At 37.4% G+C, this 25,790-nt stretch overlaps 1 protein-coding gene across 6 annotated transcripts in view; it reads left to right on the top strand.

The window, feature by feature from the left end:
- Positions 1–15,118, top strand: part of LOC117420741 (complexin-1) — a 111,795-nt gene extending 96,677 nt beyond the window's left edge. For all 6 annotated transcript variants that reach the window (XM_034034319.3, XM_034034318.3, XM_059025817.1 and 3 more), the window contains exon 4: positions 14,395–15,118. In XM_034034319.3, coding sequence (XP_033890210.1) covers positions 14,395–14,592 — 198 coding nt within the window. In that variant the 3' untranslated portion in view covers positions 14,593–15,118. The remainder of the gene's footprint in view (positions 1–14,394) is intronic.
- The last annotated feature ends 10,672 nt before the right edge of the window (positions 15,119–25,790 follow it).

Here is a 25,790-nt window from a genome sequence, read left to right as displayed (position 1 = left end):
AGCAGTTATTGTGCTCTGCAGGTAATAGACCTTTTGGAGAGTTGGCTCAAATACAGAACAAATTATTTCATAATAAATCACATCCAAAGTTATATTATAGCACTCAATAGTTAACCATCTGGCCCAACAAACATTATATCTGGCTGAATCAAAAACATCATATTGCACACTTGATAAACTCATTATAGTTTGCACATAAATAGTAATTATTGCACATCAATAGCAGCCCAGTTATATTGCACATCTTAATCATGTTTATTACACAAGTTATTTATATTGCACACCTTGGTTAATCATGTATATTGTGAGAAGTGAAAAAAAGAACCTCCATACGTCTTTTAAATACACTGGCTGCTTCGTTGCCACCTATTGAGGATTTGCGATTGTGGTTTTATCAGTTTAGTCTTAATTATAACTATGAATGTAGTTATGAAATAAAAATAATAACATAGACACCGTATCAGTACAGTATACCCATTCACTTGAATTCCTTATGTAGATACTACTGAATCAAAGACGATTTATTTGTAAACACAGCCCTATAAATACAACTTAATATAATTCAAATAAAAGGTAGAACATAACTGATGCCTTTTCTATGTTAACATTCTCCCGAAATTATACTCATGGTAGCTTTAATAAAACATATTTGTTCATAAGTTTTACAAACTGCGTATAACTTTTATTTCGAGACTTTGAATTTTCCCATTGACTTGTCAACACATTGTGGCGGTAGCTTTATACTAGAAACACTTTAAAACACACAAATAACCAAACTAATATTGTATTAACCATAATTTATAGATTGATATGAGTAGTCTGTCAGCCTACCTAAGAGTAGATCCTGCAGCTGCCACATCACTTTAAAAAAAAAAAAAGAATAAAAATGTCCGCTTTTTATTCTCCATGAATAATAATGCAATCTTTATAGTTACAATGATATTTCATAGAGCAAGCGATTCTGAACAGTTTTGTGTATACATTTAATTACCAAAAATAACTCGTTTAATAAAAGATACAGCCCCAAAACACCCAAAAGTGGAATGTGTCATTTCAGGGTAAAATGTGGGCATACTGGCATGTCACCCATATTGATTGACTCATGGCGGTCATGTTCGTTGATGTAGGAACTTTTTCCTGACTAATCTTTTTAGAGGACAGTACAAAGATAACGTATAACCAAGATTCACATCAATCGGCCAAAGGGCTCATGAGGAGTTGTTGTTTAAGTGTTTCACGCAAAATCCAACATAGCTGCCACACCATGTGACCGATCCATTTTTCCTTAAGTAGAATCAATCGTGGACATGAGCGCACTATGTACAACATTTTTCACAGCTGTACTATTTACCATTCATGAGAAGAAGACTTTTGAATATTGTCCAAACGTTTCATTAAATCCAAGATGGCTGCCACACCATGTGACCAAAGGCCGCCATATTGACCATGACACAACATCACTTAGTCCTCAACATCCGTGTCAAATTTTGTGCGTTTTGGTGCAGCCGATAAGAAGTTATACGCAGTTTTATAGCCAGTTGCGTATGTTGATGATGTCATGCAGCGTGGACGCCATGATTTTCACAGTAGCAACTTCCCTTGAACAAGCGTAACAGATGACCATACTGAGATGTTTTATTCCAATTTTTTTTCAATCGGATAAGCGGTTTCAGAGAAGAAGATGTTTGAATTTTGATGATTTTATATTTTTATGGTAATTTTATGTCATTAATTAATGTGGTTGCCAAACCACACAACCAATCAGCTTCATATTAACAACAGTTAATCGTGGACTATCCCTCAATATGTATAGCAATTTTCAGAACTCTGCAGTAAGCGGTTTCCGATACATAGGCGTTTTAACAAATTCTGCAAAATCCAATATGGCTGCCGAACCATGTGACTTGCGCAAATTTGCTGAATATCACCGACTATCATCCATAGGCATCTACCAATGTACTGAGTTTTTGAGCATGTTTTGGCAGAAAAATAATAATAATAATAATAATAATAATAATAATAATAATAATAATCCTGACAAAAACAATAGGCTTCCCCAGCCTACTGCTTGGAAGCCTAAAAATGATGTACTTGACTTGACCAATTTATTCTCAATAGTATTCCCTGAAATCATCTCCATACTTTCCAGACCCTGGGTACTCACCTACAAAAAGACCTGGCCATGCTACATTGATAACCTTGGCTATACATACATATATATCCCTGTTATTTTATTAAAGTATTACTTAACCTACAATAATATATATTGTGCATGCTTCTTTGTTGTGTTTCTGTCTATATTAATTACCATTAACTACTCCAGAAAAAAATTGCTTTTGAAAAGGCTTCTCAAAGCTGAACAAGAGGAAATGTGATGGAATTATGTCAGTGTTACACATACTGTATCTTTTTCCATTGATTGTTCATTATGGCGCGATCATCATCACCGCACACTTTCAGGATAATGTTTTAAAACAGATTTGCTAGTCAGCATACTTAAATGAACACTTTACCACTCTACGTTATGAATCAGCATACAACCATTTTTTAAATGCAACATGTTTAGTTCATTAAGAAGAAAAAGGGAAAGCAGTGGGTGTGTTGGAGAAGTGAAATAAAGATTTGACCAATTATACATTAACCGTTTGCGGTCTTATGTCGGACCATGTACGACATTACAATTTTCCCTTTCCGGTCCAATGTCGGACCCTGTCCGACATCATCAAAAAGACATAAAACACAGGTCTCTAGTCATTTTTTCTCCGGAAAAAGCAGAGAAAACCATCCAATGGTCGATTGAGACCGACAGCAGCCGAAAGAAGCCGAAAAAAAGGGGCGGAACTGAGCAATACACATAGCCCTGGCACCACAGAGATAACACGGAATATCACAGACATTTGCAGAGCTTTTTGAGATGTTATAATAATAAAATAATGACTTGGATGGCATTATTGAGGAATTTGGTTATAAAACAAGTGATCAGGAGATGATTTATCAGTATGCACGACTATGAAGAGGTATGTGAAAAATACAGCGAACAAGGGGTTGGGCGGGGCTGGAGATGCAGTACTGAGTGTACTGTTGATATGCAGTCCCTTTTAAACCTGTTTTACTGTGAAAAAAACACTTTTAAACAGCGAGTCTAAAATAAACTGCGTATGTGAAAATAAATTGGACCTGACATGCCTGAGACGTGCTGAATAAATGGACCGCTAAGGGTTAAGATCAACAATAGTGATTACTGTTGTTGTTTAACAACTGCTCGTAATTAAATAACAAATATTTCACACTCGTAAATAAAGTTCCAGCTAGACTTTTATTGTATCATTAATTACTATAACTGGCATTTGATGGAATGGTTAATCAACTTCCACTAACCAACTGGATTTATGAAGAGTTTAATTTAACACAACAAAACTTTATGTAGCTAGCGTAGACACAAGCATGACTTCAATTTTTATCTTCATGGGAGTAACATTCAAAAATGTAGTAACTTAGTTTCATCGTGTACATTAAGAAAATAATGATATATAATTTTCATCTGTAGAGCAGTTCCCAGAATGCATTGATACAGATACTTTACTTTTAAATAGATTTTATTTCACATGCCCCAGAAAACAGCTATATTTCACAAATTCAGTCATATTCATTGTTTTGAATGTTTAAAAGAAAAATATATATATATATATATTAAATCAGGAGACTAAATTAAAAATTTCATAACAGTAAACTTACTTCAGATGTCATTTGTTGAATGAACAACCGCCTTTTAATTTCCATTTCTTAACCCTTTGCAGTCCATTGTCGGACCTGGTCTGACATTGCAATTATTCCTATGCGGTCCATTGTCGGACCCTGTCCGCCATCATCAAAAAAACGCAAAAAACGGGTTTCTAGTCGTTTTTTCTCCAGAAAAAGCCGAGAAAAACATTAAATGGCCGAGTGGGAGTGACAGGAGCCGAGACAAGCCGATAAAAAAAATAAATAAATAAATAAAAAGGCGTATCTCATGAATAGTCATACTTGCCATTGGCATCCCATATGGGAGGTCATAAGGAAACAAGCTGGATGTTACTGTATCAGCGCACAGAGACATGGACATTTGCAGAGCTTTTTTGAGATGTTATACTAATAAAATAATGACTTGGATCGCATTATTGAGGAGTTTGGTGATAAAATGAGTGATCAGGAGATGATTGATTGGTATGTACGACTATTATTATTATTATTATTTATTTCTTACATAGGTGAACGCTATAGCAAACGAAAGGGTGGGGCGGGGCTGGAGATGCCTAGTGAGTGCTTTGTTGATATGCAGGGCCATTTAAACCCGTTTGACTGTGAAAAAAAATGCTTTTAAAACAGCACGTCTAAAATTAACTGCGCATGTGAAAATAAATTGGACCTGACGCGCCTGACGCGCACTTAATAAATGGACTGCAAAGGGTTAAAGAATTAGTAGTCAATATCAGGGAGGGTACAAGCACATTATTTTGACAACGTTATTGACCAATCATATAAATCCAGAGGCAGATGAGACTGACCGATTGGTTTCATAATGATTGGCACCAAAGCTGCCAAATAACTTCACCTCATGATGTTGCTGCCAAGAATGAAGGTAAATAGATCACCCATTGCCATTGGTTCATTTTGAAAATATTTTAATGATTGTTTAGTTTCTGTGATGAGACTGCTTTCCAACAGAAGGCTAGTGAACTGAGTGGATGGAATGCATGCATGTTTAATGAAAAGCAGATAAAAAAGAGTCACAGTACCGGCAACCAGTGCTGAGTACCAGCAGAATTTCACCTCTGCAAATAAGCTGTCATACTCAGACGTTTGTGTTTGCTATTCAATAGGAAGATTATTTCTTGATCAGTTTTACTGGGCTCCTATTTCTTATCAAATTGTAACACCTACTGTACTTGTGGGTTGAAAACCAGCTTTAGTGCATTGTTGGAATTTGCAATAAAAAATGAATGCAGTGATTGTAGAAAAGATGTTCAAATACACCATTCATTTAATCAATTTATTATGATATATCAGTATACTTAACCATGGCCTTCAATGTTTAGCTCAGGAGTCAAGTTTTGAGCAGGTGTAATGTTTGGCTTTTGCATTATAGCTCTATATTGTGCCTAGGTCCAGGTTTTTTAATCTCTTTTGTGACTTTGAATACCTACAGTATACATTCTAAACAATAGTATGTCAATATTAAAGTTTGCTGTTTTTTCTAAAAGAAATGACAAGTTTGTTAAGATTTAAAAAATATCTTGAAGTGTGGACTAGGGCTTAAAGGTTCTCTTTCTTAAAACCCACTGTCTTTCTCTTTCTCTGTGATGCCTCAGTTCTTTCAGTGTTACTATCTTTTTTCTTTGTTGTTCCTGCTTTTCTGTTGTTATGATAATTACATTTGTGTTTTAATTCCTACTATTTCACGAGGTAGGAGTGAGGCTTGCGTAAAGGGAGTATCTGAATAAAGACTAAGGGTTTGTGACTTTAGCAACAGAATAGGGGTTTCCCCTTGACTACTCAGAGAATCGCTGAGGTGAGGCCGAACCGATTGACCTCCAAGGCCAGGAAGCGAGGAACTTCCCCTAAGGGGAAACTAAAGAAGGATAGAGCACGAAATAAGGTCTCCTTGGCTTACTGAGACATCTAATTGAAAGAGGTCAGACTCGGCTGATGCTCTAAGGCCACATGGAGAGCAAGGAGAACAAAAGCACTAGAAAAGAGAATAAATAACACATAAAGAGGGCCAGGGGAAAACAAAATGTAGTTAAAATTTTTAGTTGGGAGTCCACTCTGACCAGCGGGAACCTTCCTCTAGGAGGGCAAGTTGACGTTGTCTGCATCTAAGGTTGGGAAGTGAGCTACACTTGCCCTCAAAAGAGGACCCCCAGCTCTCTGCAACTACACCATCAATGCAAAGAAGAGAGAAAATTGTTAGTTAGACATTATAGTGATTAATTATAATAATATTTCTTTTAATTAAAAATAATCTCACTGCTCAGCGGAGTGGAAAAACAACCTTTTTTTGTGTGAGGAAACTTCTGGTGGTCCCGGCAGAGAGATGCCCCCCACTCCGGGCATGCTAGCAATACTTTAAGTGGAAATAATATAAAGGAGAGAAGAGCGAACGTAAGATTCCGTTGCAGAGGAAGACTAACGCCCCATTTTTAAAATTAAGGACTGGTTGATTTTAACTTTGGCTGCTGATGTTGCTGCACCTCTACGCAATGAATGGGGGGAATACAATTGGGGAGGAAGACCAGCTTTAGAAATAAGTGAGGAAAGATGAGTAGAAGAAGCCGATCAGCAGGGATAGATCAGAGAGGTGGACAGAAAATGCACGATAGGTGATAATGATATTGAATTCCAGCTAGATAAGATTTGATTGTTGCCAGGCAGAGATGTGGCTTGCCTGTTGCATGAACAAGAAAATAAATAATTAAATCCTGGTTGAAGGGAGAAGGGAAGATGTGATGTTGCTTGCAGAATGTTGTGAAACTGTACCAGCCGTTTGAATAAGAGGAGTGGGTAGAAGGAGCGAGGGCATTGTCCTATAATCTTGAGCTGAAGACAGAAGATTGCAAATGTATGAATTGTGTTGAAAACCAGTTTACTGAATGGAGGAATGGGCAGAGGGAAAGGTTTAGCTGAGGGAGCCAGATGTCTAAATTAAACGATCTCAAGTAAGGCTGAGGATTTTTGATTTCTGGAGGCCAGACATCTGAGGACCAATGATTAAGAAACATTCTACCAAAACTGATAGAAGCAGCATCCGTATGGAGTGAGAGGTCGTGGGGTGCAGAAATGAAGTCATCGTAAAACAGAGAAAGGCCATTCCAGTGCTGTAGGAGAGAGGACCACATCCTAATGTCTTACCGGGCTTTGGCTTGAGGAATGATGCGAACTGCAAAATTCAAATGCCCCAGGAGTGAAAGAAGGTTCCATTTAGAAATAGAATGTTTGATCTCAAAAGACTGAATGAGAGATCAAATGCATTCCAGTTTATCGGAAGGCAGTTGGGTTTCAAATCGGATAGTATCCAAAGTTATTCCCAGAGAGTGAAGGACCAATGATTTTCTCCTCTGAGAGGGGGATGCTGACTCCTGAGAAGAGAGACCTGAGTTCTAGCATGCTTCAGCTGGAGGGGCTGATGGAGGAGATATAAGGAGAAAGTACAGCAGAAAGGGGATGCGATTAATATTGAGTAGAATCCAGCAGAGGGCTTCTTAGTGAATCAAAGAACTTAGGTCTGCTGCAGCATACAAAAGTTATTTTATTAGCAAAGTAAAATTGCCCCTTCCAACAGATACCAAAAATATGATGGAGAGAAGGGAGTATAGGCATGACTTTGAAGGCGTCAGAAATGTCTGCTTTTGCTAACCAGGAACCCGGTCCAGGTATTTTGATGGAATGAATAGCAACAGATATGGTGATGTAATGAAGAGAAAACTGATCCGAGGGAATGAATGAATTAATGCTGCTGACAGAAGAGCCGCAGGTGGCAAAGAGGTCAATGATGAGGCGCTTCTTGCCTGACATTTTCCTTGTAGCTACTCCAATAGGATTGATGCAGAATTGAGGGAAGGGAGGGGCTGAAAATGGGCCCTCCGTGAATTCCTTTGAGATCTTGGAATTGATGAGAGAATCAACGACTTCTGGTTCCTTTTATAGCAGATTGGAGGTTTTTACAAGTAATAGAGAAAGAAGGGATGGATTTAAAATCAGTATAAAAACCATTAGTAAGGTCAGAAATTAGATAATTAACAAAAAAAAATGATCAGGGTGATATTCAAGAGCACCTGATAGAGCTGGGATGTTGCTATGGGTAGAGGCGATTAGTAATGATGAATGTCATGTAGATGAAAGAGGGCAGATGCAATGTGAATGAGAATCGCCACAGAAACTGCACATATGTAAAAAAACAAAAAAAAAAATGGCATTCTTTGGAAATGCAGAATGAGGAACTGAAATTATTGCACAGCTGTCTGCCACCGGAATATTTGATGGGTCTTCCATGAGAATCTTTGCTTGTTGAAAAAGCAGACGGAGCTGAAGAATGAATAGAAGAAACTGCAGATGCATGATTCCTAAAAATTTGAGTGTTGTCGCGAGCAGGGGAAGAATAATTTGAGGCTAAGGAACCTGCTTTTGGACACAGAGAGGTAGAATGGGCGGTGGAAGCGAAAAATCTGCAAGCATTAACACGGAGATCACTGAAGAATCTTAAAGATGATACCCATAAAAATGGTACCACCATATCTGACTGAGAGAGCAACAATGTTAAATAAATATGAGTTCAGTTCTTGTCATCGGTGAGCATAAACTTCACAAAGGACATTGCGAAAAACAGAAAATTCAAGCACAAAGTTTTTTACACAGAAATTTTAGAGTAACAGACAGATCTCCGCAGTCAACTACCCTGTGATCCAGAGGTTGCAATAAGAATAGAAACCAAAATAACATCTTTACCTTCAATAATATTGCATCTCAGTTGAGGAGAGAGAGAGTGGCAATGAACAACTGAAGCAGAGAAGGTTCCTGAACGGTCACTAGAGTGAAGATTGGCAACTTGAAAGTAGGTGTGGGCATGGCTGAAGCAGCAGGAGAGACGAGTGCTGTTGCTGTTGCCACTGATGAGGATGTAATGGCTTTCAGTACCAAACGAGTGATCCTGCTATCTAGCACATCCAGGCGATCAGATGCTGTAGAAATTGAGGTGGAGAGGATGAATGAGTTGCTTGTTAAAAATCTGATAATGCAAATCAGAGGAAGGGTCAGATGAAATTGAAAACTGAGGGGTTGTAGTCACTGGATCAGAGGCAAGTGAAGCTTGCAGGAGTGGAGCGTGAGCTGACAAGTTTGGATCTCTACTGTGACTTTTGAGGAGGAAAAACAGGCTCGGCCAATATAGAATTGCAATATGAAACAAATAAAGCTGCTTGATCGCTCCCTGTTTCAATGAGCAATCCCTTTTTGAAAAGAGCTTTCACTAGTTTGTTGATGGGCCAATCCTTGTAAAAAAGTTGCGCTGGAGAATCATCCTGAGGTTTAATGTGTTTAGAGCAGCAAAGAGGAATGGCATCGGGCACAGTTGGCGGTTGAAGCAGCAGGATTGGCTGAGGCTTGATGGAACTCTTCGGCAGCATTGTCAGATGGAGGAGAAGCACGATGGGTGGATTTCTTTGAGTTTTTTCAGTGGATTATTTGTTGAAGGAAGACAAAAATCTTCATCTGAGTCAGGTGGAAATGAAAGCTGCCTCGGGTGAGTAGTCATTTTAAACAGATTGAAAACAAAGTTTTTTGTTTTAAGATTGGGTCTGCAAGTCTGCATGGTAACCACAAACTGAAAAGCAAGACAAGAATTAGGAAGCTGGCTACAGTTTAAATGGTGTGACTGACAGGTATTTCAGCAGGATGACACGTGGGAGGAACCCCAGCTCCAGCCCCCCAAAATACACAGAGGTTCTACTAATACTACGCTTATGAAAAAAAATATTACAACTGTGGTACCAAAGGTCCATACCATTTTTTGGTAATAATAATGTAGTCATGCACTGAAGCGGGAACTTATTGAGTATACTTATTGAGTATGAATCACAGTAAACACAACTATAAATGTACTGTTTACACCACCAAAACCAAACTTTTTAAAATATAAACAGTCTAAATTCCAGTGGTATTTATAAAGTGTTTAACAGTTTAAATTACAATACTGTCTGCCTGCAGCTGAAACGTGATTGCCATTCCTTAAAAAGCTGTTTGGCCTTTTAAAACTACATCCATTACTTCCAGAATTTAATTTATAATATGTATTTCTCCACCTTAATTGTAATGCACTCCTGTATTGTTAGACTTCTGACTCACAAGACTTATTTTCATCATCAGAGTTAAGGAATTTAGCTGACAGACTATGTATTATCATTAGACTGTGCTGGGATTTGCTATTAGCCTTACAGGACAGTAAGAAAAAAAGCAAAACAGCCAACAGCTGAGCTCCCAAACCCTGGACTAGATTTGTCATTTGGGACACTTTACTCTCAATGAAACTGGCTCTGACATACAACAGATGAAGTTATTTGCAATCAATGAGCCGCTCCTGAAAAGTGATATGTCTTCCCCCCCAACACAAATTTATCAGTTGAGCAATGACAATTCTCCATGGTTGGCTTAGGTACAGTAGTGAAGGTCATTCCCTTTGGAAGGGCTGGCTTTCATTTTACACTTCTGTGCATCTGCGTCAAGCAGTACACTTGACTGGATATCTGTCGTCTCTGTCTCCCTCTAGCACCAAGATGATTCTCACTTACCTCACGCATACAGATGGGGTTCTCACAAAGCCAGATGCAGTTTACTGGAAGAGAGATGTGTATTGGTGACTGTGTGTGCATTTGATGGTATTTTTTCCGTTCTGTAACATCAGTGACTATATAACTTTTTTTTTGGTCAAGTATTGAAGTATAACACACATCAGTGTGGAAGCTAATGTATTTTCTTCCTGGTGCAGGCAAGTTTATTGGCTAGAGTACTGAATATCAAGAGTGGCACAGCAGGAACACAAACATTATATTTGCGTGGCAGTCATAATGTTAATTACCAACCCCATGAGCTGACAAAAGCAATTATTCTCAAACATACAGTAATGCATAGTAGTCTGTGTTATAGTGTGAGTGGCTTTGCTGGTTCTTCTCTTTGTTTACACGCTCACCAAAGGAGATAAACAATTATGGTTTGATAAGCCAGGTGGAGGCCTATTTTAGATGCCTCACTTGTAAGTCATAAGGTTAATTACCAACCCCATGAACCAACAATAGCATGTATTCTGAAATATACAGTTCTGCATAGTAGTCTGTGTGGTGGTGTGAGAGCCTTTGCTGGATCTTTTATGTTTGGTTACATGCTTCACATTGGCAACAAGAATAAGAACCCCCTTCCTGATTGCTGAATACAAAAACAAAGCTGCAACCATTTTGGTCAGAAGACCAAAAAAAGCTTGCACAGCTGAGGCACAGAATTTGGTATTTTGTTTTAGGAAAAATTCCTTGTAAGTAGCTGAGGATCAAGCAAGATGTACAATACAAGGAGAATAAAGATGTAAGCATTCAGCTGTACTGAATGGTAGGGTGCCCTTCTGGACCCCATATGGTTTGTTTGTTTTAATATTGTTATTTTTCTCATTTGTTTTGTGCCTGTGGTAGGATTTTTTCAGTTGCTTATTTTCCATGCATGAGTCATGTATCATTTTAAAACCACAGTTTCTAGATAAGACATTATCATACATGTAACATATTGAGTAAATGGTGCGATACATACATTAAAAGACCCTATTTTCAAAAGGTATTAGAATTTAAAACCTTCTAATTTTCTCCATGATAGAATGCATTACTTCAGGGTAGTAAAGGGCTTACAGCATTGTTGCAATTTAAGCATTGATTATATATCACCTTTTGAAAAAGCATCTTATTTGTAAAATGTGCTATGCACATGGGGGTTGGGCTGAAGGTTTGAATGTGTTGTACTGCCCATTTGTCTCTGTGGCAAAGTGGTTTGCAGTGTGCAGGTGTAGGGGTGATGCAGTGCTCAAGACAAGAACAAACAACAAAGTACTGGTGGAATGATGGTTTATTTATTTGTAATCCAAAGTCTGATGACAACAGTAAACAATAATGATAACAGGCAATACACAGCGTGGTGTATTGCTCTGCTTAATCCATGGGTTCAGTCCAGAAATAATAGTCCCGGTATTTAAACACCCACAAATAACACAAACACGATCACAAGTCCACAGTGAGTGCTATAGTGCTCGTGGTGCAAAAACAGTTAATCGTGACACAAGTGCAGTGTTTGGTGCTGGTCTTTAGCAACAGCTCCGGATCGTGTTAGCCATCTATTAACAACAAATAAACAGTTTTTAGACACAACAAAACACTCACAATTACAATACGGGTCTCCTTCCGGTTTAGCGTTAACCATAACAAAGGAACAGATCACCTCGCTACATCCCCTTATACACCGACAATCACGCCACGCCCCCTTGGTTAACAATTGCAACCGGTCATCCAATCCGCGGCTGCCACATTGTTTCCCTTCCGGGTCAATGATTTAGTGTACCGTAGCTCCGCTCCCTTTCTAGATGGCCGACTTCCGCCTAACCCTAGGAATGAATTGTCAGGCCATCCAGTCCAGGGCACTCTGTTCCCTTTACACAGCGCCCTCACAGGTCGGGAGGGAGATTTGTCACCAAAAAGCATTTTGTCTCTGTCTCCCATAAAATTAGATGCATTAGTGCATCACATGCAGTCACATGCCATACCCAAGCAATGCACTGTATTCTTTATTTATATAGGTGACATATAAAAACATAGCTTGTATGTATTTTCGCTGGCTTTTGATTTATATTTTTGATTCAGACCTTGTAGAATTGAATTGCAAAAACAACATCAGAAGCATATTACACCAACCTTATTGTATTTGTAAAACAGTTTTGAAATGGTTTATTTTAGAAAGTGTTTATCCATCAGTAGCTTATGTGTGAATTCATCGGCTTGCAGCAAAAACGATGTGTCTCAGAATAGAAGATTGTGTGGGTGTATTGTACTTGACAGGTAAACTATTAAACTTGACTTCCTAGCAATAAAACAAAAGCTGGAGTCGGATAGTAAACTGCTGCATGTCAGTCCATTCAGGGTGGAAATCTGCATTATACTGGTTTGGAAATATTTTATTAATAAATGTAAAACAGAGAATATATACTATTGGGTTTCATTGTAAAATGTGTGTAAAATATAATAATAAATTAGCCAAGTATACAGGATAATTAGTACAGCTGCCTGATGCTGTATTGTAATATAGTTCAACCTATGAAATACATGTCAGTCTAATTATTTTTATATATTTAGAATGCTTCCAATGCTTTGCTTCTATTACATTCCATATTGCTAAAGTAAGTGTGTTTCTTTTCTAATTTCTCTGATTTCTGAGGATTTCTTTTCCGATTGATTCTGATTTCTGAGGATTTACAGTAGTAAGGCAAATAAATACAATCAATAGTAATTTACATAGAACGGATATTAGTGGCTGGTAAATTTGGTGTGGTCTTCATGCTTCTGACCCTTGAGGATCAGTAATAAAAAAGACTAAAGCATGCAGTTGTATTTTCCAGAAAACAGGGTAGTCTATATATCAGAGATTAATTAAATTTTATAAAATCAAAGACAATCAACCAAAGAATGGAAACACTATATTAATAGAATAAGGGTGTCTTTCAATCAGAAAGAGTTTACCATCTGACGCAATCACTTGAAACCATCTAGAGCCCTGGCCAGATGTATATTTATGCTGTAATGCCAAGATTTTACATGCACCATAAAACCAGTCTGTAAAACTTAATCATCTCATTCAAATATCACACTGGGGCTGCTATTGGGTCCATCCACTGTCTGCAATCCATTCTACAACTGAACAAGTGTCCCGCAAATATTAGACATCTCCTATACTGTATGTATCACATTTTTACCATTCTCATTTATACATTTCTTCACCTACCTCCAGTTTTCCCTGATAGTAAAACTATTTGATAGGCCATCATTTTTTAAACATTTGTTGTGTTAGATTCCAGAATCACATTTCCTCTGCTTTGGATCCCCATTAGATACATCATAGCAAGTTACATACAGTATCTTCCAGTGAACAATTCTAATAGCAGCTAACAGAGTCCCAATGTAAACCATGGTCTGCAACATGACTGATTCCTAATCACTTTCAACTAGACTTTCTAACATTGATATAGTGTTTACAGTGCACGTCTGCCTGCTTTTTAAAATCGGTGTCCCTCTCTCTGAAACACCGATTCACAGGTAATAATCAACTGTCAAGAAGCTCCAGCTTAGACAAGCTAACCCATCAAAGCATCACCAGACGAGAGTAGAATCTTACACTGTTTAGAAAATGACTGTGCATTACAGTTCACTCTTTTTAGTTTAGAGTCCCTTGATATTTTTTTTTCAAAGGAAGTATGCAGCTGAAAGTTCCAAACAAGCATTGCAATCTGCATATACTGTTTAAAAAAAAGTCTTTATGAAATCTACCTGTACTATTATGGAACTATTCCAGAAAAGTAGTATATTATACAGGAAACATTTTGCTGTGCCTATTGTTTGAAATGTTTAATTCTACATCTATTATAACTTATTTTCATAGAGCTGATAGCACCCCTCAGTCCTGACCTGAACTCACCTGTGATTCAGTGTTGGTTCCCGCTTAAGTGAGACTGACAGTTGTGCAACATTTTGAGGCCAATATGCATGCTGAATAATGGCTACCAGAAGAGCCATTTTAAAGTATATGTTGTATAAATTGTAACATTTCTCTCGTCCTGTCTTTCAGTACGGTATTAAGAAGAGAGAAGAAAAAGAAGCTGAAGCTCAGGCAGCCATGGAGGTGGCAGCAGAGGGGAGTCTTACCCGCCCAAAGAAGGCAATACCTGCAGGCTGTGGCAATGAAGAAGAGGAGGAAGATGAAAGCATTCTAGACACTGTCATGAAATATCTTCCTGGCCCCCTCCAAGACATGTTCAAAAAGTAACAGTGCTAAAGCTATTAGATTGTTACCTTTTGTTTATAAGGCAATTATATTCTCCATAGGAGATTTAGAACAACATGATCCACCTGTTTTGTTTGTCTGTTTGTCTGTTTGTTTGTTTTGTTTTGTTTTGTGTGTGTACCTGTGTGTGTGTGTAAATAGTCTGTGGTTTAAACAAAATAAATAAATAAATAACAAACATTCTTTAAAAAAAACCTCTAAGAGTATAAGCCATACTTTTACCTTTGAAGAAAAGCTCACAGTCATATCATGTTGTTGTATAAGTGTCGTTGTTATTGTAAGCATTTATCTATCCTTCTACAGTGCTATTAACTTGTATTTAGAAACATATTTCCTAATACACCCCATGAACACTAAATGTAACATTATATGGTAAAAATGCAAAAACGTATGCAGTATATTATAACAACTCATTTAAAATGTATTTTCAAGCATGCCAATGTTCAAGTCATTGTGAATATCTGTACAACTGATTTTCGGTGAATTGCATAAAGGATTAAAGCAATAATTCTGGCATTCTGTTTCATTTTGTTGTCTCGTTAAAGCAAATTTCATGGAATACAAAAATAAGTCAAATGTTTCCTCTGCATTACACAAACTAGCATTGAACATAAATTGGTCATCAGAATTTGAAAACAATGCTTATTTTCCTGATTTGCATATTGGCCAATTAAGCTCATCACTGAATTGTGTCACTCAAACTATAGTGGAGAGTCAAATATCCAATCTTTGATCAACCGTACTGTCTAATCAACCAAACACACCTATAATCACGTGATGAATTACGTGTGGTGTATTACTGTCACAAAGACGGCCAGAGTGGGTGGCGTCAGACCAGAAGCAGGAAGGAATACAAACACAGAGACTTGGATTTTGGTTAGGCTGAGCGCGTGATCGCGCTCAGCATTTAATAAACAGACAGAAAATAAAAGGTTTGAAACAACAAAAACACAGGACACGGCACTTGACGCCAAAATAAACAGACATACAAAACGACTAAACACTAAACAGACGGTGCAGGACAGACAGACGAACAAACACGGTGAGTGAAAACACGTTAACTACTACTTTGACTACTATTATTATTATTATTATTATTTCACCTCCGTCTCCAATCCCGTTCTCCACTCACCGAACACCTAACCCCAAGTGACTAAAACGTGCATCTATATATACTGTTGTGCTGGGATTCAATTACTAATTAATTACTCACTTGAATCCCAGCACGTGAATTCATTACGTGCAACCCCGTGCCACACATTATACACATTTTATCTGCACGTGAAGTGATGTGCCATCCTCGTGCCTAAATATAATTATACACTTTAAACACACGTGAAACACAGACCCGTTTATATCCCGTGTACCAATCTATACACCAACATTAACATACGCACGCATACATACACACATATCACAAATGCACACAGGGGCGGGGCGCTTTGCCACAATTACCCACACAGCTTGTGCTGCTAAAATGGCTATAAGATTTAGCTGCCAAAAAAAGGACCAGCAGACTGAGGCAAATGAAAGTTACGGAATTATTCAGACCACCAAAGTCTTAGCTGGAGCATTGTGTGCTTTAAATGTTGCAGTTAAGCAAATTAAAACAGTCACCTCATTCTTGATTTTTCTTCTGTTTCATCAATAAGGGCTGGAGACACAGTATATGGTACATTTAATTACAGTATTCCATTAACTTAACTGTAAGTGTTAAAGTTTTACTGAATTACTTTAATTTAATGATTTGTAAAGCTTTGTAACTTTGTATGCTTAATGTGATAGAATAGCATTTTTTTATGTCTTGAAAATAAAATGACAGTGTGCAAAATTGACAGACCCAAGAGTTCCAGAAACTGGAGGACAGACAGTGACAAGGGTGAAATATTATTCTATTTTAAGTTGTCCTGTATCTATTGATAAACTAAGGGGGAATCCCAAAATGGGGACTAACAGACAATCTTCATTATTGTTGTGTTCAGCTAAAGCAGGCAAATAGATTGTATGGCTGTGGTGGTTACAGTATTCTTCCTAGTACAATAAGATTTGTGATTATTGTTAGCAATTTAATTTAATAAGGGAGCATATTCTTAATGGAGTGACAAAATATAATTGTGATAGTAATGTATTAATTACATTGCAGAGAATAACTAATGGAAATTGTACTAAAGTATAACCGTATTCAAGGACAAGGGCATTAATGAAACACAAAAACACTTGCTTGTGAAGTACATTGTTACATCGCCTGACCTTGTTTATTAATAAAAGGGAAACCAGCAAGACTAAGTTTCCAATGTCCCAATGTGGCAAAGTTGTTACCAGTGTGCAGGTGCAGGTGATCAATAATCAGACAGACAATAATAATCCAGGTGCAATGTTGTTTTATTTGTATAATCCAATTGCCTGATGGCATAACAGCAGTAAATAATAATAATGTTAACAGGCAATACAGCTGTGTGTATTGCTCTGTTTTAATCCTCGGGTTGGTCCCGTTTAATAATAGTCCTGTTCCTTTCCACCCAAATGTAACACAAACACAAACACAAGTCCACAGTGCGTGCTCCTCCAATCCGCGGCTGCCACATCGTTTTCCTTCCAGGTTGATGATTTAGTGTACCATAGCCCCGCCCCCTTTCTAGATGGTCGACTTCCACCTAACCCTGGGAATGAATTGTCAGGCCATCCAGTCCAGGGTACTCTGTTCCCTTTACACAGTGCCCTCACAGGTCGGGAGGGAGATCTAACACCAAGAATCATTCGATCTCTGTCACATCCAACCTTGTGGATTAAAATCTGTGGCAAAAAATAACAACCCTGCAGTCGATGCCTACCATAGTTTTATTTCCCCTCAATTTTACTTTAACAGAACGGGTATTTTTGTTCTTGATTGTTAGGTCCGTTCCTAATTCTGTGCAAATGTGTACAACTAATAATATAAACAGTTTAAAAATAAAGGTGGAAGCCATTCAAATGGGATTGGATAGTACTGGACAAAAAAACAGGAGTGTAATTATCACTATGAAACCCTATGTTGTTTACCTTTTATGGTTTGATTGCATTACCTGCTACATACTGTTTTTATTTATCACATTATCAAACTGTCCTTGTTTTCAAGAAGTAACCATTGTTGTTTGTTGATATTATTCCCTTTTTAAAGTACCATCATGTAAGACATGGTAATGTAAAATCTTAAATGGGGCAGTGGATTCATAAAGGTGAACATAATATAAGCTCTAGTTGATCAGAAATATCAAACTGCCCACAAAGGTTAGCCTTTTGTTGAAAAATGTTATGCTGACCATTCAGGTTGTTATCTAAGATCTTTAATTAATACTCTAGATGAAAGGTTAGCTAAATATAGTCAGAACATCCATCACATTTTCATTTTAATGGGAATGTATTTACAATTAAATATTATGACAACATAAATTATATGAATGAGGGTGTCAACTTTATATGGGCTATTTTGGCATTAAGTACACCAGGTTCCCCATCTTCAATTATCAATTATGCTGACATAATGAAAAAGGAAAGGTGAATTTGCTATAGTGCCAGCAGTTTGATTTTACTAGACTTTGTATTTGTATCTGGGACAAACATTATTGTAAAGGGCTTTACCATTTGGAGGAGAATCCAAGATTCAGTCTGTATAAACACATATACACATGTGGGCCTATCATTAATGAACAATGACCTTTACCTTCATGTATAAATTATGCTTACTAATATTATTATTATTTTGTAATATGTGTGTACTGGGGTGCTTGGTGCCAAAATGAGTGGGTCCCTCAGACACAAATGCCATTTTACTTAAATCTTTCACAAACACTGCTTCATTGTAGTGTAATCTTTGCAGATTACACTGCAGGAGATTAAACTCCAAGACATACATTTCGGAAGGACAGAGTAAATATGTATAATGTGCCAGGTGATTAATAATACCCCAGCAGTGAAGCCAGCAAACTGCATCCTATTCTTCATCCAGAAAGTACATTTCAAGGTGAAACAATATTACGGGTTTGTTATGTTATGCTTCTGAAAAGATTTTTTTTCTTCATAAAATGTCAGGCTTTTTACTTGGCCTTTTGCCTACAGAGATATGAAATGTGTACCCCCTTCAAGCCTTCAAGGCTTATGGCCTGACGTTTGTTTTTTTTCTTCTTCTGCTCGCCTGCGAAGGGACTGTGCTTTCTTGCAGTGTTCACTGGCTTGTCACATTCCATTAAAACTCCTCCTCCCCCATCCTGCCCAGAGCAAATCAACTTACTGTCTCCTTCTAGTCTTTCAGTAATTATTTTTTATATAACACAAGAGTAGTTACTTGCAAAGAAGTGTGGTGTGTGTATGTATATACGTGCTATTTGTTGAGAAGATGAGTCATAGAATATCAACATTTTCTCATTTAACCTTTATCAGAGCCCAGAAAAGAAGCTGCATTCCTTAACCTCAAACACAAACCCACACAAAAATGCAATCTCCGAGGAATGTTTTTTTTAAATAGATAGCATGAGCAATAAGACTGCATTCGAGATTTAAAGAAATTCAAACTGTGCTTTAGTACCCTGGTAGAAAAATGTATTGTGCATGAATAAGCATGATTTAATGTTCTGTCAAATTCATGGAAATGTTGTGACGGGGTGTATCAACTAAATAATATGTTGAGGAATAATGACATAGAGCTACATTAACATTTCATTCCCTACCTAGCTCCCGATGTATTATCATGATCATCTTCTTTTGCAGATGATATATTATAGTATGTGTGAATTTGCTCAAAATGGTATTTATCAAAAACTGTGTATACTTTATTACCACTGCATTTTTTTAAGTTGAACATAATTGCTACATTATTACACTAATGTCCAACAAAATACAAAAACATATCTGTGGCAAAGTGGTTTGTAGTGCACAGGTGCAGTGGTGATGCGGTGCTCAGGAATGATAGACACAAGACAGTTCACAGTGAAAAAGCAGCTCTTTATTTGCTGACAAATAATACCTGGCTCTACATAACGATGTGTATCGCTCAGGCAAACCACGGGGTTCAGTCCCGAAATAATAATAAACTAAACAAGACACACACAAACGAAGCTTGGTCACAAGTCCAGAGTGAGTGCTCTTAGTGAAAGTGGTGATTTACAGGTTTATTCGTGTACAGTTGTGAAGTGGAGTCTGGGTTTAATTGCTGGCGGTTTAGCTACAGCTGCCGGAGGTTAGCCTTCTATAATGACAATCACAGACAGTTAGCAACAAACAAAACACTTAACACTCACGGTAATTAATTACTTCCGTTTCCCAAATAGTTCCTTTCAGTAATCATAACGAAGGAACAGATAGCTCGGCCACTTCCCCTAAATACCCTCAGTCACGCCCTCTTTCAGTGGCGCGGCCAATCCTGTATCCTCCAATCCGTGACTGACACATCGTCTATCGCATTAATGCGATGACTTCTAGTACTGTGGCTCCGCCCTCTGGATGACCGGCTTCCTACTGACTCTGGAATGAACTGCCAAACCATCCAGTACAGGGCACCCTGTTCCTGTTACACAGCGCCTTCACAGGTCGGGAGGGAGATTGTTGACTCGGATTCTCTGTCACATATGAATGTCCCAATAGGTAGCAGCGCAAGGTGCTACTCATTGGGCCCATTTAATGCCCAGACATTCCTGCTCTATGACGGAGTGCTTAGTGTAAACTCGTCAAGCACGGATGCAAGCATCAAAACTGGGGGAATTTCCAACAGCTGACCCGCGGCACAGCGGACTAAAGCGTGTCTGTATCAGCGTAGAAATCTCATGCTGCAGCATCGAACCCCGCAGGGGTTTTTTTCTGGGTTTTTTTCCGCGAGATGTTTTGTTTTAAAACATAAATAAATTCTGTAATATAACTGGTGTGTATGTAAAAGTGCTTGATTTCTCTGGTTTATTTAGAGGTTGACCAACATGTGAAATGCCATGAGTGGAACATATCCCCTTCTTTAGTTATTGTTTTCCAAGATCGATCACTACATACTGTAACGAAACCTGTCCTGGCTAGGTTGTGCTCTAACTGGATTGAAACAGAGTAGCATGTAGCTGCCACCACCTTTGGTTAACCGGGACGGTCTGGATAAATAACCCCAGAAGTAAAATGTTATATAATTATGGTAGCTAGGGAACAGAGCGAAGCACCAGGAAACAGCTATAAATAAAAAAAAATACTTTTAGAAGGAGTATAAAAATGATCTGGGTATACAATTTAGTACAGGCAACGTGGACAATGGTAGAAACACAGTTACAGCAACTAACAAAAGTGTTTCAATCAGTTCTCATAGAACAAGTCAAATTACTATATATTGCAGTTAGACCTTCAGTTAAATTACCATACAGCAATAAACCAAACTTCAATATAAAACAATCAAATATTACATTTAAAACCAATATGTGCGTCTAAAACAAATCAAATAAAACTAAGTGTTGGTACACAAACCAATATTCAAATCATTAGAGAAAAACCACATAATCAAGAAACAACAACTTCATTGCAAAACCATCACACCCACATTTCAATTATAACAAACAGGTTAGATTAATTGCTGTATGGATAATTAGCAAGACAATGGCATCTCAATCACTAGGCACAATTGCTGAGTATCACCTAGCGGAGATTAGCGTTTTTAAGCAGTACCCAGTTTTAGTAGTCAGTTTGACTCGGATTCTCTGTCACATACCCCACCGCACAGTATCATAGTGCAGTTTGAATTTAAAAACAACATTGACCTACTGTGTTATTGTAAATGTTCCACAAGCTGCTTTATATAGTAGTTTATTTAATTTAAATAACATATACCATTTTAATAAAAATTGAAATTCCCAAATATGTTCTTTAGCTATCCATTGTGAGAGCTTACCATTTATACTGGGGTTAATTATGAGAAGATTAAGCAATATAAAGTCACATATCCACCCTACCCCATTACTAAATGACTGCCATCTAACCCTGTCCATTAATTTTATTTATTAAAATGTTCTATTAAATCAAAGAAAGACGTTTGATAAATGTGAATCCTGTTTTATTGTGGTGATTTTTACTGCCTCACCAAAGCATGCTGTTCATCCATTGTGCATTTTATCTCAGATATGGTATCTTGTATATGTGTTTCTGCATTATTTTTTGTTTTAGTTTGTTCATAGGCTTGTTGCCTATAAAATAAAAATGGGTTAAAAAAAACGATAAATTAATATTGGCATCACCTTTCAATAACTCACTTATATTAACAGCAAAATCCATAGAGAATAAGATTGCCCTATTTATTATGAATGCTATTGTGAGTAAAACAAAAAACAAAAAAATCTTTAAAAAATGGAAACTGAATATATGTGCTCTCTGCATCATCGTTTTCATCTTATGACAAACATGCTACTGTATGCTCCTTATCACACTGGCTTTATGAATATAAATAAACTCTAACTATATACAAATCAATTGATGTGACCTGAATGTAATTGTCTAAATGCTTTTCTGCATTGTCTGTACGTGTTATCTTCTGTGTTCATAACAATATGTTGTTTTTGATGTACTTTTATGTTTGTAAATGTTTCTGTCCTTTGGTGCTTGTATCCAGAACTCTGTACTTTTGTTTCCACTTGAGTGCACACTTACTGCAGCAGCAGGAAAGTGATTTATGAGACTTTTGTGAATGTCATTTGTGTTTATATTTCGCCTGTTAACTCACTGCATGCCGTCAAAACTAATACTCAAGACTGTAATGTTCCTTTGAAAATGGAAATACAGTGAACTAAAATAAAGTGATTTCATAACATCAATGTTCTCGCCTCTTGCACCCAGCCAAGCATAGTAAATACTGGTGTGAACAATACATTTTCATTCTCCTGCTTCTGTGGAGGATTTGCTCCGCAAACATAAAGAAGTGGAATAATGCAGATGGAAGTCAAAGGAGACCAGGTGCCACACTACCTCATTTCAATGGGTATCAGGGCCACATAACAAAGCACTTCAAATTGATTACCTTTTGAGCATACAGATTTTGGATAGACAGTCTAATAAATCCTGGTTCATGAGTAAAATCTGTTTGCCCCTTCTTCCCAGAATCTTTCTAGGAAATTATGCTAAATATGTGCAGTCAAACCAGACAGATCAAGTCAGTTTGACCTCTGTTTCCGAGACCCTGCAGTTGGGAGATGTAAAAATATGTCTCAACCCATAGGGCATAATGGTCCGTTGAAAAGTATTGGACCCCACATAGACACTTTAGAAACATAAAAAAAAAATCAGAGCTTGACATCAGATTCAGTCATTAGAAGGGAACTAAATTAGATGAAACAAGTTGGTTGGTTCACAGTTCAGGTGTCCACACAGTTTTTAACCCTTAGCGGTCCATTTATTCAGCGTGTCTCAGGCGCGTCAGGTCCAATTTATTATCACACGCGCAGTTTATTTTAGCCATGCTGTTTAAAGGTATTTTTTTTCACAGTAAAACAGGTTTAAAAGGCACTTCATATCAACAGGACACTCAATACTGCATCTCCAGCCCTGCCCCACTCCTTGTTCACTGTATTTATCATATACCTCTTTATAGTAGTGCATACTGATAAATCATCTCCTGATCACTCGTTTTATCACCAAAGTCCTCAATAATGCGATCCAAGTCATTATTTTATTACTATAACATCTAAAAAAGCTCTGCAAATGTCTGTGATATTCTTTGAGCGCTGGATGCAGAAGCAGCTATCTTGTTTGTTTATGTCCACGTTATCTATGTGGTGCCGGGGCTATTTGTATTGATGAGATATGGCTCTTTTTTTTGGCTTCTCTTGGCTCCTATTGGTCTCACTCGGCCATTGAATGGTTTTCTCAGCTTTTTCCAGAGAAAAAACGACTAGAGACCTGTTTTTTACATATTTTTGATGATGTCGGACAGGGTCCAACATCAGACTGGAAAGGGAAAACTGCAATGTCAGACCAGGTCCGACATAGGACCGCAAAGGGTTAAGAAAGAAAAATGTTCTTAAAAATGGAGCGTTCTGGGTTTCTGTTCCACTGCACCATTTTTTAGGGCAGCAGTGTGGAGTAGTGGTTAGGACTCTGGACTCTTGACCGTCGGGTCGTGGGTTCAATCCCTGGTTGGGGACACTGCTGCTATACCCTTGAGCAAGGTACTTTCTCTAGATTGCTCCAGTAAAAACCCAACTGTATAAATGTGCAATTGTATGCAAAAATACTGTGTAAAAAATAATGTCATTGTATGTAAAAATAATGTGATATCATGTAACAATTGTAAGTCGCCCTGGATAAGGGCGTCTGCTAAGAAATTAATAATAATAATAATAATAATATTTTGGCACATTTTAAAATGTTGTGAATTTATAATTATGGAAAAGCCCCAGTGAGACTTTCATTGACAGTGAAAAACACAAAAAAACAGAATATTTTTCACCTTTTTTGTACAAGTCAGGATACTTTTAACATATACAAGTACAATCAGTTGGTAAAGAAGAGTAGAGTTGCTTTTAAAAAAAAAAACTATTTCACCTACAATACAACCCAAACCCAGAGCTAGCATAATATGAAAGTGACTTGGAACTTTTATATTTATTAATTTGACTGAGATGTTATAACTGCATATACATGAAGAGATCTCAATGGTGACAAATACAATGCTTATCCTTATCCCAGCAGGTGAGGAACCAGTACTAGATATCTAGATTACACATTGTGCAAGCTATTATCAATCAGATCATGAGATCAATAGAATGCCTGATCTTACTATACCTTCCTGGAATTGAGGACACAGTAGTTGCTGTAGAAAGATTGAAGCTTGGAGGAAATACATATAATGGGACTGCATCTGAAAGTAGCAGCATTTGACATACTAAAATTAAAAGTGTGGTTGTTATGCAATGCACTCTGGGTGTTGTTTTCCAATATGGGGGAAATGTTCAGTTTAAAGTACTGAAGATTAGAATTTACATAAGGGGACTACAGTGGTAGCCAAAACCAGCTGTAAAAATAGTGAAATATGGCGCAGTACTCTCCACGATAAAACGGAAGTCAATGCAATATGCAATTAGTTAACCTGCCCTACATCTTCTGTATGCTAGAACACGATATCTGACTAGAAACTGGTTTCACCAGCAGGTGTCACATGCTGAAGCGTATGAATACTAAAAGCTCAAAGCTTACATTGAGTTAATGTCATTTTTATACTGCTTTGTATGATTGTGGTAACAGCTAGAATGTCCTGAATACTACATTATATCAAGAAGTTAAGTAATGCTTTTGCTGAAGAGATGGATGCTTCAGCTACAGCCCAAATGCAAATAGTTATGGTGATAGTATATAAATGAACCATAGAGGCTGAGACAGTAGGTGCTCTGGGGCAACAGCATTCACGGGGGAAAAAATAGGGGATTAACATAATAACAATCGATTTGGCTAAAACGCTACCTGATAGTAAAAAAAAATGTGTTGTTAAAATGTGTATGCAGACCAACAGTAAGCAGAGCAAATAAATAAATATTCAGCTTCTCATTTGATGTGTGTGTATTTATGTAACCTACAGTAGTTGTAAATACACGTTCACCCTTTATTTTCATTTACCGTGCTGTTGTGTGCATGTTTAAGACCGAGAAGTAATGAATGAGTTTCTTGTCAACAATGCATTTCCCAAGGGTGACAAAAGTAGACAATGTACTGTGAGTGCAGTAATTCATTATATGTTATTGAGTGTCCCGCCCCCATTTATTATTATTTGTATTTTTGTTTGTGGTGCAGTTAAAAGCGCCGCGTCTTTTGTTATTATTTATAATTTAAAACCCTGCTGATCAGCTACTGATTACACTATGTAACATAATTTTTGTTCCTGGGTAGTAAGTGTTATTTCCTAACTGCTTATGCCTCAAAAGTATAGAAAATGGCTATTATTCCCCACAAACTTTGCTTTTGTGACCAGGACAGTGATATTTTGAAATTTACCTGTTTCCAATGAGAAAACGGGCGAATTTGTGTCTTTTCGTTCACGTAAAGTCAGAAAAAAACAACATATGAATCCAAATTAACATGTATTTATACTAAAGTAATACAAAAATAACTACAAAAGATTTAGAAGTGAGTAGTTTTTCGAGATTTACGATTATACTGTAAATCATTTTCACAAATCAGACCACAAATGTAGTCTCCCA

This window comes from Acipenser ruthenus, chromosome 1 (assembly GCF_902713425.1).
Source record: "Acipenser ruthenus chromosome 1, fAciRut3.2 maternal haplotype, whole genome shotgun sequence".
In the NCBI taxonomy this organism is placed as follows: Eukaryota; Metazoa; Chordata; class Actinopteri; order Acipenseriformes; family Acipenseridae; genus Acipenser; species Acipenser ruthenus.
This window is presented reverse-complemented; position numbering and strand designations above follow the sequence as displayed.